Consider the following 12699-nt stretch of genomic DNA (forward strand, 5'->3'; position numbering starts at 1 on the left):
GGGGTAGTTTATTAAAAATGCTTCACTAAAAATATGATTTTTGTATGTGAAAGACTTATAATGTTTACTGAAAATCTGCCAAATTTTGTGAAGATATACACACCATATTGAAAGTTAGAAGTATTAAATCTATAAAGACTTTGAACTAGTACAAAGAGGTCACGTGGTCTGTCAAATTGACTGAGCCCATGTTGAGAGAGTTAATATGCCCAGTCCATAAGACATCACCCTTTGAACAGCAAGAAATTCTAAAACGTTGTGTAGGGAAGCCTCCTTGTTCATGCATAGACCCTGGAATTCCTGATCATTGAGATATGCACTCCATCCCTGAAGAGACAGATCTCTGGATGAGGTGGTGGCAGAGGAACACATATCAGAGTATTGTTCTGATCTAACCATCATTTGAGATTGAAGATAATGATCCTGAATAAGGAAATTGGGAAATCCAGTGAATCACTGTTCATGATCCATTGGTCACATAAAGACAATTAAAGGGATCTTTTCTGCACAAGTCCCAAACGAATGAGGGATTCCAGTGATGCCCACATCCCCAAAAGAGAAAGAACCTGCAGTGAGAGAAGGAGGTGTGAATAAGAGTTAGATTGCTTGTTTCATAGCTTGGAGCCGGATGGGATTTAACTGAGCCAGACTGAGTTACGTGTTGAAAGAGATACCCAGACTGACAATATCTTGTGTAGGAGTGAGAATAGATTTCTCAGCTCTGATAATGAAGCCTGCCTTAGGTGCTTCTGAAAGTAGAATCTGAGTGTGACGTTCCTCCAACTGACAAGATGGTGCCAGTAGTAACCAGTCATCCATAGAATGGTGTGTGCACAGGCCTATAGAAAAGAGGTGACAAGAAAAACTCATAGGAATTGACAGAACACGTATGGTGCCGACGCTAGTCTGAAGGGCAGAGCCCTGAACTGCAGCATCTGACTTTTGTGCACAAAATGAAGATAGTGGTGGGATGCTGCTGCTATAAAAACGTGCTGAAAAGAGTCAGCAACATAAAACTTGGACATCCACAATCCTTGTAAAAAAATGTCAATGCAGAGTGAGGAATGACTCCATTGTGAACCTTGGAGGTCCAGAAATTGATAAAGATGAGAAAGAACAATGACTGGATACCAATCTCCTATATTATTGGGCACAACAAATAGATGGGAATAAAACTCTGGAAGAACTGGGATGACTTTCTCCACTGCCCCCTAGACGAACAAAACTGATACCCCTAGAACGAAGTTCTAAAATCCAAGTATCTGTGGGAGGTGGAAACACTACAGGTTGGGTGGAAAATGGTGGTGAATATGTGAACTGAAAACTAATACTAACTCAAGGACCTGCAGTGTCCATGGATCTGTGGTTAAGGTTTACCACATATATAGAAATTATCAGAGATGAGCCCCCACAGATCCCATAGGCAAACAACAGTCACCACGGAAGAACCTCATAGACATGGACAGAATCTATTCTTGGTACCAATGGACCAAGGGGGCTGATATCGGGACCCTCAAATAGGGGCTGAACTATGACCCTCTGTAGGAACCGAGGAAAGTATGGACACCAACTACAACAGGGATGAATGCATAAGCTGACAATCGAATCAATGTACATGCTAACAATGATCCCAACTCGTCATCAAATTGACTTGGTGATCCTGAGAGTCATCAGACCAAAGTTGGAAGAAGAATAAATATATTAGGATCGTATATAGGGTGAGATGAATCCTAGAAAGTTGTGATCTATTCAGGTTGACTACAGACTCCATTCTAGAACCCTGAATTTCCAGGAGCAGGTAAATTCTTTGAGAGTCTGAATACGCATCCATCTGGAGGTGGTAGGCTAAATCACTTAGTTCTGACAACCATGGTGGACAAGGCATAGCTGTCCTTTTACATAAGTGAGCAATAAAACTTCCTGCATGAACTGCAGTGGATGGAGGGAGAACTAAGTATTTGCTTTCAGACCTTTCACCCATCAAGGAAGGTACAGGCTCAAACGCAACCTAGGGAAATACTCAAAACATCACACACTCGATGGACCAACTGAAGAAAAGGAGCCAGAGGTGGCTGATCCCAAAATGGGATTTCATACCATATATCGGCTTGCCTAATGAAATTTATTTTTTATGAAAATCAATTAGGTAACACAAAGAATGCTCAAAGTATCTCCAATGGTTGTAGTACAGAGAAACACATTAGTGAACACTTTGTTGAGAAAAAGTGATAATATTATCTGAATGAGGTGCTTATATATACCAGGATAGAGGGCACATTGATGTAGGTGGAGAGTGTCACATGACAAATATCACCAAGAGCAATTAAGAGGAGAATAAAAGACTGGAGCAATCAAGAAAAATTCAGACCAAGGCTTAGTTGGGCAAAGGAAGGAAACCATAGCAGTTGGGTAATAGCTGTAGTGTTATAGGAGGTATATTTTGGAACAAAACTTCTCAAAAATAGTAGCCATTATAAAAATAATAAATCTAATTTTTATACTGATATAAAAGATGGCTGTAGTAATTAATCACTTTGTTTAAAAAATATCTTAAAACTCTGAATGATGTTGGAATCTTGGAAATAAAACTAAAATTCAACAGATTCCATTTTCAGTATCTAAAGCAAAAATATATAGAATTACATCAATCCTAAGTAAATTACTAAAGATTAAAGATAATGTAGCAGTGTAATTTAGTAATTTACTAAGGATTAATGTAATTCTTTACATTTTTGCTTTAGATACTGAAGAGATAGGATCTGTAGAATTCTAAAACGTTTAACTGTGTCCCTTCTGATATAAATAATGTTGTTCATCAAAAGTGTAATTATACTTTTTTATTTACAAACTTTGTTTTCCTTCAAATGTATCAATTGTTAAAACTAAAATAATATAAAAATACAAATATACACCATGGCAATACTACTACTGATTTTTTGGCTTTTAATTCAGTTTACCCCATATCCTTTTACAACACAGATAATAGTTAAACCCTAGTAGGTATACCCACTAACTACTTTAATTTCTAATGTTCTATTATAATTTTTCAGTCTTTGGATTAATTTGTATACTTACTGCTTTAGCTATAGCCATTCTAAGAACAGGAGTTCCACCAAGCTTTTCAAGTCGTCTCTGAACTGGTACAAAGGCCATCGGAATAACTTCGATTGGAATCCCTTTTGTCCAATTTTGTCCAAGTTCTTTGGAATCTTTCCTATATTTAAGTAACAAGGTATATGCAGTTATTCAAAGGGTTTCCTGAAATCTTCTTACTCTTTTATAAAACCTGTCCTATCACATAGTTTCAAACTACAGAAATAAAAGTTAAAGTTTAAGAAATACCTCAAAATAGAAAAAAAAAGTGACATAAAGATACATGTCAGTACTACCTTTGGTTATGACAGTAATATTGGAAACAAAGACAAAGTAACACCATTCTACTAACTATAAATTAAGCAAGCTTGATGCATAATAAGCAACAGTGAAAAACATTAAAGAGTGAGAATTTTCTCTTGGAATGAGACAATTAAAATATTTAAATTGATACCTATGATCAGCAATGACAATAAAATTTTGGGAACAAGAAGAAACAATTTTTTCTTGAGTGAGGCAACCTCCTCCTCCTTTGATCAAGGTCATGTTGTAGTCCACTTCATCAGCTCCATCAATGGCTACATCTACCTGAAAGTAAATATTTTCAGACTAACACTGTGTGAAGTATCTAGATTAAAATACCGTGTTAAATACTTTTTCCAAGTATATTTGTGCCTGTAATTCTGGAATGAACAATAATGTACACAAACATTTAAAAAAAATTGAAAATATATTAAAAATTCTTCTAAGAGATGTTCTGTCAAACAGACAAACTTGAAATTTTAATAGTGGAAAATAAGGAAAATAACTTAATTTTAGAAGTATAAAAATTTATTTCATTATTAAGTATTTGATTATTAATACGGGTACATTATGTACCTACAGTTTTTGCACTAATAGAGGTCCATATAGGTCTAGCACTTTATAATAATTAATTTAAAGTTAATCATTTCCAAATATCGCAAGTCATGTTGGCATGTATATCCGTTTGATACCTTAATCATAATAGGGTCAATTAAGTTGATTTATGGAAACTTTCAGCATGAGTTTTAATTTCGTTTTTTTTTTAATATACAATACACTTCAAAAAGTACAGATTTCAATAAAATTGAAAGCTAAGCTGTAATAAAATTATTAACATAACTATTTATCAGAAACAACATTCAAGTTCTGAAAATTGTTAGAACCTTGAAAATCATTATATGTAGAATATTTTAATATAATAAACTCTTAACTTCTTAAAAATGAAGTTGTCAAAAAGTAACTACCCTTTGTCAAACTATACCATGCATTTGTTACTGAATGGTGGCAATGTCATAATATAACCTTTCATACCCAACAAACATTTGAAAAAATTTAAACTACAAGAACACACAATATCAACAGATCAGATATTTCATACAATTCTAACTCTAACAGAGAAGTAATCTGCCCAATATTAAGCTAAGCTCATGATTTCCAATGGCTATACTCATCATTCCTTGTTCATAAGTCTCTGCTTTTGACCTTATTATTACAACACTTAAACATTCCTTCCAAAGGCAGTTTATCTTCCAATAACTTTAAACACCACTTTAAATCTCCTTTAGTTTCCAATATTATGGCAAAGTCTAAGTGCAGCTTCATGAATCAAATTCATGACAAGCCATCCATCTTCCTGTTCATTTTAAAGGATCAGCTTTGACAACATTAAGTAACCATATACCTGAGAGCCCTAATAACTCCCAAGCATTGGTAGTTGCCTTGTCCAACAGGTTGATAGTGTCACATCAGAAAGAAGTATCAAGAGCAAAATTCCAGAACAGGATATGAAGGAAACTAAGAGGCTTTAGCCAAATTTGTGGAAGATTGGAAAGGTCTGCCCTAATATTTTATCCAAACATTCTTTGTGAAATTATGGATACCTTGCACAGGCCATATATAGATGCCATAGTAGAAGAGGATATGAAAATCAGGCTGAAACAAAGTAGCTGCATGTCTTCAAAGGAAGATCTGCAGTTGGCAATGGAACTTGAATCCATCACAATCATAGATAAACTACTAATGGTGCAATCTAGAAATTATGGGGACATTAGATCCTGTAGTATTGAACCATCAATTCCCCCTATCTATAAGGTAGAAAAACTGAAAGTATTAGTTAGGCAACTAGTTAAACAGAACACAGGAAATAAACAACAAGGACAAAAGATGTTATAGAGTAACTTGAAGGGACATACTGCTGTGAACTGCAGGCAAAGGCCTCTATGGAATAAGAGCTCCTTTAAAAATTACCAGAAAGAGGTAACTACTATAGATGTGTGGAACCTGGCCATTACAGCTAAGACAATAAAAAAATCAACTGATTTTATTAAGCCAAAGAGACAGAGTTTAACCAAACCATAGAAATAACACAGAGCAAATTCAACATCAAGAAAACAGGAAGCAGTTGGATTTATGAGGCAAAGTTCAGGTAGAAATATCTTATCTATTCCAAATGAGAAAAGAAGTTAATTAGTTGAGGAAAATTGTCCATGAGTCCATAAGTTTATAGATGGAAAAAACTTTGTAGTATGCTGATTTACTCTGGTTCTACAGCTACAACTGTTGTATATGATTTGTTAATGAAAGATGGGAAATTGCCTCAATAGATGAAGAAAGAAGAAGGATTGATGCAAACAGCATATGAGAATAAAGTTCCATAAAAATGAACATTGGAAATTTCCCTTATTATATGAAGCTTTTCTGTATCTCAAGATGTGTTGGTGACAGACATTGAGGAGGAGTACACACTGGGAGCTGGTTTTATACATAGATATAGATGTTCGATTAGGTTATAGTTACCACCAAAGAGTAGAATACTCATGTCAGGAGTTATTAGCAATAATTATTCATCTAGCACCTGGATCCTAGTGGAACCAAATACTCCAATATGTCCTGAGGAATTGGTGGTTAGAGGAGCTCTTGTGAAGGTGAAAAAACAAGATATCATACATGACTTTACCCAGGGAAGATTTAAGTCAGCTTATGATAAAACAAAAGGCAGTTATGATTTAAATGCTGATAAAACTGGATTTCAATGGTATAGGTGAACAGTTCTTGTAACAAGAGAAGACAACTTCAAAGTTAAATAGGTGTTCAGAGGATAGGCAATTCAAGTCAAAGGTCATCCTCCATGATCACTTTGAAAGTATAATAATGAGAGAGTGGCCAACTTGGTAACTTGCAAGAAGAACATATCAGCAAAACTTCAAAATGTGAAGAAGCCCAGAGTTCCTGTCAAGACTACTTCTAGAGGATCATCAAGGATGGATCTACCAGTAGATTCACTTGACCACCAAGCCATGAAGAACTCTCTCAGTAAGAGGATGGTCAGTGACAACAAGAGATAAGACATCATTCCATCTGTAGAACATAGTTCTTAGAAAAGAAAACCATCAAAATTACTTGGTCAATGGACAGTTTAGTGTAATTTTTTTTTATTACAACTGTTAAAGGGACTTCAATCTAGAAAGGGATAGTGTTGTAAGCTGTATTTTTAATGTTGTAATTCATTTGTTTGCTAGAAGGAACTGAGGGTTGTAATGATGATGTTAAGATTAGATGGGCCTAAAACATTGTAAGTTTTGATGCCACACTTTCAAGTATCTTCAAGGGTAAATTATAAATACAGGGTCAGTAAAACATCAATAGAATAGCTAATAGATAGATTGTAATTATACTTTTGTTTCACAGATAACAGTAAAATATTTTTCAAAGACTGCACAAAATGTAATCATATATATAAAAAAAACTATTAAACATTAGACTATTTATAAGACCTGTGTTACTATAAATGCAAATTTGCATGGTACAAAACAGTTAACAACAAATGTTAGTTATAATTATTCAAAATTAAAGAAAGCTTATATTTACTCACCTGAGGATGTTCTTCCAAATCAGTCAGAGATAAGCCTAGCTGTTTCACTATCTGTCTAGACTAAATATAAAGTGCTACTGTTAAACACCTAAAACTACACAAATGCTTGATAAATATTTATCAGATATTACCTAAATATTATAATTTTTAGGTCAGTGAAATACAGACAAATATTGATAAGTGACTGCCAAGTGAATGTCTCTAATCTCATGTGTCTAATAAATTATGATAAAGTAATATAGCAGTAAAGTATTATCAAATTTATATCTATATTTTCATATGATTATTGAAATACAATAGATAAGAGTGCTAGTCAGATATTATCAGATAAGTTCCTATGATTTAATGTGGCCATTGATAAACTGAAATAATACACTATAAAAATCATGTTGTGCATCAAAAACATATCCATAGTCACTCAAATTATGATAAATAATGATAGTGGATACTCTCTTCAGTCTCTGAAAATTTTTTAGTAGTTTTATATTTTATTTCATATTCACTAAAAATAAAACTGTATGTGGATACAGTACTGTATTATTTTCATGTAACAAATCACTAATGATTAAAACAATTATCAAAGCTTAGAACTACACACCTTTTTAAATAGGTAAAAAAGTGGCTTAAATAAAATTTACCTGAAATGAAGTTGGAACACACAAAATCTTTAGTCCTTCTTCTTTAACTCTCAAAGCTATAGATAAAGGAGACTGCCACTGAACACTTAACAATTTTACTGCATCCACATGTGATGAAGGCAGTTTCAAATAATTATATAAAACTTAGGTGAGACAAATATCTATAAAATCACTAACATATTCAAGCACAAAGTAATAACTGTATTTTAAAATACTCTTCCTCTGTTTCTTATTTGTATACTATAATACATGTAGCACATAATTCCTGTTTCTTATTAAGCACAAACATACCAAATGGACTTTCTGTGCTGTGCCCACCATAGGTACTGAAACCTGGTTTTCAATATTATAAGCCTTCATATTTAATGCCAAGCCACCAGGTCAGGAGTTGGGGTGGGAGAGCTCATGTTAATTACAACTAAACATACTTCCTATAATAATGATCTATTTATTACAATTTATGATAATATTGAGTTTTCTATATTGTATAATAAAATTTTAAAATATAAGTACATTTTCCCCAAGGCTTTTAAAGGAGGTCAAAGATAGGAAAGGTGGCCTTTTTTTCAGTTTTGGTAAGTAAGTAGACAGTGTGCAAGTGTTTTAAGATTGTAAAATTATCAATGTTACTGCTATTTTTAAAGGGAGGTTGTGAGGTTTACTACTAGAAATTATAAGCCAGTTAGTCTTACTACTTTAAAGAGATAAATTCTATGGTCTAATAAAAGAAGCTTTGCAGAATTATTCAGTGAAATATGATATAAAAGAAAATCAAACCAATAACAATTCATTGAAGGGAAATCTTGACTTAGTAATCTTTTAAGTATTTTTCACATATATTACTTTTTATTTGGTTAATAGAAAGGGTGTGGGTTCAGTATACTAACAATTTCATAAAACTTTTGATTTTGTGCCACACAGAAGATAAGAAAAGTCAGATCAGCAAGAGTTGGAGAGAGACTAGTTAACTTAATTGTAGAGCAGTTGGATGAGAAAAAGCTAAAGGTTGTTATTAACAGTCCAGTCAAACTGGAAACTTTTTACTGGTAGAAAGCTTCATGGGTCAGTGCTTTGGTCTTTGCCTTTTCTTATTTACATTAATAATTTTGAGAGGGACATAATTAGTACAGTGACTGAAGAAAAGGTTCTTGGCAATAATGGTTGATGAGTCATTGAGGCAGTTCTCTGTTTTCAGTAGTAAACCTAATGGAATTTTAGAGTGTATAAAGAGAAATAATGAAGTCAAAAGAGAGAATTATTTATATACAAATATCTAGTTGAACTCTCTTGAAATGCTCTGCACAGTTTTGGTTTCCTTATCTAAAAAAAGGATATTGTCTTATTGGAAAGGGTTCAGAGAAGAGTTACTATGATGATTCCATGGATGGAAGGGTTATTTATTTTATGGGTACAGGTTAGACCTCTTATTTTCTCTTGAGAAACAAAGGGTAAGAGGTGATACTATTACTTTTCACCAAACTAAATATAAAACAGGATTCAAAAATCTTCAAAATAATTTTTTCCATAAACTGCTAATTGTACCTCTCAAAGTTCCTACTTATTACAAAGCTACCTTTTTCAACAATGATATAAACCAACCAAAAATTTAATTTCAACAAACACATAAATATTAATCATTTCAATAGAAGAAACACAAAATACAAAACTGGTGCTGAAAGCTTAGAACTAGCAAATTATTAGTTTTACTATGTTTCCAATCAGTCATCAAAAACTTAAAAGTATTTACCCAATCTTTCCATTGCATAAACAGCAGTTGATCCACTTCCAACTCCTACAATAAAGTTATCCTAAGAAATGGGTTTAGAAAGTATACTGATTCAGCTAGTGCAAAACGAGCAGCAATGATTTAGATATACAACAATATATATTTCTATCTTGACCTTTTCCTTCTTACAAGTATACCAAAATATGCTTTGTGGGAAAACAATAATTTATTAACATAGACATTTAAATATAGTATACCTGGAATTCTATACTAGTTTATCCAAATATTAACTTCTAAAAAACAATTTTTTTTTCTAAAATGGAGGATGCTAAAGAAAAAAAACCACCATTCATTAAGTGCAGGAGGGATTTTACTTCAATTTTATTTATGATGAAGTAGAAGCTGTTCAGAAAATGATGAGGAACTTGAGAATGAAGCTCTAGGCCTTGACAAAGGAAGTGTACATTATTCATTTGCAGTGAGAGGTTGAAAAAACCCCAAAGTGCACTGATACATGATTAGCTCTGGTGAAATAAGGAAACAGAATTGTTGGCTTCAATTATAGGGGTTTCTGTACTGTGTACAACTTTGTCTTTTGGTCCATTTCTTACAGTAAGAATACCAACATGTTGAAAATAAGTGTATATACAAGCTAACAGAGATCATTACTATGGATTTTCTGTTATAGTCATGGAATGAAAAGACTGGAAATAAAAGAGGTGATACACTAATAAAATTAAAGTTTAGAAACCTAGGTATTGACTTGTTATTCAACAGAATATTTTTTTGTTTCTGTTTTTAATTAGTTACAATATTGTGGAATGGTTTACTGATGTTGTGGTTTATGCACTTCACATTATTTATTTTGAATTTAATATTTACAGTTTTTGAAATTTGGATAAACATATATGATGAGCCTCATGTTACTACTATTACTAATAGTAATACTATTTGGGATGATAAGTCAGCCCATTAAAAAAGCTTTGAATGGCCAACATTGTTTTTTTTTTAAAAAAGAAGTTTAGAGCTATTATTATTTAACATAAGTTTTAAATAACGGGCCTTGGTGGACCAAATGTCTATCTGTTACTTTTAGTTCTAACTTCTATAATCTTGCCTTTGGTAAGTTTTTTTATTAATCTATATTTTTGGGGCTGGGTATGTTTCGCTCTAATTTCTAAACTAAATGTCTGATATCGAACTTACCATCACATGATGATCTACTGCTTTCCATGCAGCTGATTTTTTCCCAACTTCTATTGGCTGTAGTTTACTTTCACTTTCTGGTAAAAAAGGGGGATGATATCTTGTCTTAAAATGACTGCTGTTCACATCTTGAGATACTCCATTGGTACAAATCCGAAAGCCGTTTTTAACATGAACTCCAACTGCCCGAATTTCTCGGAACCCGTTTGATGCTTTTGTAAACATTTCGTCCATGCGTAGGCACCTGCGGGTGAAATCAAATAGCTTTTCACGTGTATATCCCTCTGACTTTTACTAAAAGTTTCCCAAACACTAAACTATAAATGTTAACAGCCATGACATAAGTTTATTCTGAAAATAAAAATCCCCCTTTATTGCGAGGGCTGGTAAGATTTACTCAATCGTGCGTGATACATACTTGCAAAGCCTAAAGTTTATAGAAATAAAGCAGAGAATTATTGTTATCAACTAAGAAATATACGACATAAAAGTTAAAAAAAAAACAAGTGCATTGTGTTTTCACGGTTTCTCCTAATATACTTAATTATACCTTATACTTGTCATAGTACATTAGCATTAAGCCTATTGTATAATTTAACAATTGTTGTTTAACAAAAGGAATATATTGAATTGTGTTACTTTTAACACATTTGATTTTGTAACCCCCGGCAGTCTCGTAGGCAAAATCCGTGTAGTTATTTAAAAGTATTGTTACGTCTCTGGTCGTTTGTTAATTTCCGGTATAAATTCTCCCCGAGGAACTTCAGCGATACAAGTCCTTTCTTTAAATAAAACTTTGCAATACACAGAATTTCCACAATCACTTCAACTCAGACAAACGCTATAATTCACAACGATTCACGCACTTTACTTACGGTTACTACCGCTCACTTGACTCAATTATCTGTCTCTATATCTCTCTTCAATCTGCTATCTGCAATTATATCTCTCTCCGCTTTATTTGTCGGACTTATATACTAAAATAGAGGGCGTCTGACAAACACTAGAGTTGCCAGAAACAGTCATGATCCTTCTAAAAACTCATGACTTCCGCTGTCGTAACACTGCCCCTTCCTTAGTATTGTTAGTCCCGAACAATAGCCATTTACATTAACCCAATAGAAAATTAACAATAACTTGATTAAATGTACAGAATTTACATACACAAAATTAAAATACAACAAAGTCTCCTAATTTTACAGGACGTATCTTCTTCCGTACTGGCCTCTGTCTCGTTGGCTTCTGCTTCACGTGGGGTTCATCTCCTCCATCAGGAAATGTCCTATTATCGGTAACAGTCACATCAGTGATAGCAACTTCATTAACGGCTTCACTGTTTTCCTTCTCAAAACCGGGTTGAGTTTCTTTCTCAACAGTGACTTTTTCAGGTGACACATCTTCAGCAGCGTCATTTGTTCCATTGTTCATTTCGTTCCAACTGAAATGTCCTGGACCATGATAACGCCAAAGCCTGTTGGCATGCACCACCTTTGGTTTACCTCGCCGACCACATTTTATTCGGAAAGTCACGTCTGAGAGACGATCCACTATGTCATATGGGCCTTCCCTTGGAGAAGACAACTTGGAAACTTCCCTTTGGTCTTCCTGGGATTATACAACCACACCTTGTCTCCTGGTACAAAGCTGACTTCAGTAGATCTCTTATCATAACATAGCTTCATGGAATCAGCAGACGTTTTCAAGTTTGAACGCACTTGATGGTGAATATCATCCATCATTTCAGATAACACTTTCACGAACTCTGACACATTTTCAGGCACCTCTTCATAAGGTGGGCGTCCTGTTATCAGATCCACTGGCAACCGAAGTTCCCGACCAAACATCAGCTTTGTTGGAGTGTATCCAATGGCTTCATGCTCTGCTGTTCTATAGGCCATCAACAGTGGAGTGAGTAGGACATCATAGTCATCTTGGCAGCTATTACAAAACTTTGCCAATTCCTATCCAAGTGTACTTTTCTACCATCCCATCAGACTGTGGATGAAGTGGCGTTGTCCTAGTCTTTCGTGTGAAAAATAACTTGCAGCATTGATGGAACTCAGCTAATTCAAAGTTACGGCCTTGATCTGAATGCAGTTCATATGGAATACCAAACCTGAAGAAGAAATCACCAATAGCCG

General features: G+C 33.9%; 1 protein-coding gene across 4 annotated transcripts in view; it reads right to left on the bottom strand.

The window, feature by feature from the left end:
- LOC106475598 (ribose-5-phosphate isomerase-like) overlaps positions 1 to 11065 on the bottom strand; it is a 23298-nt gene extending 12233 nt beyond the window's left edge. For 2 of the 4 annotated variants that reach the window (XR_002608915.1, XM_013936274.2), the window contains exons 1-6: positions 10559 to 11064; positions 9374 to 9434; positions 7627 to 7682; positions 6989 to 7048; positions 3548 to 3681; positions 3076 to 3214 (exon numbers count right to left, since the gene is read on the bottom strand). Coding sequence is in view for 3 of the 4 variants with exons in the window: in XM_013936274.2 (XP_013791728.1) it covers positions 3076 to 3214; positions 3548 to 3681; positions 6989 to 7048; positions 7627 to 7682; positions 9374 to 9434; positions 10559 to 10792 (684 nt within the window). In the remaining variant the exon portion in view is untranslated. Of the gene's footprint in view, positions 1 to 3075; positions 3215 to 3547; positions 3682 to 6988; positions 7049 to 7626; positions 7683 to 9373; positions 9435 to 10558 lie in introns of all 4 variants that reach the window. The other 2 variants (XM_022379665.1, XM_022379663.1) reach the window with 1 other exon arrangement.
- Positions 11066 to 12699: the final 1634 nt, after the last annotated feature.

The sequence above is a fragment of the Limulus polyphemus genome, unplaced genomic scaffold (assembly GCF_000517525.1).
Source record: "Limulus polyphemus unplaced genomic scaffold, Limulus_polyphemus-2.1.2 Scaffold8858, whole genome shotgun sequence".
Classification (NCBI taxonomy): Eukaryota; Metazoa; Arthropoda; class Merostomata; order Xiphosura; family Limulidae; genus Limulus; species Limulus polyphemus.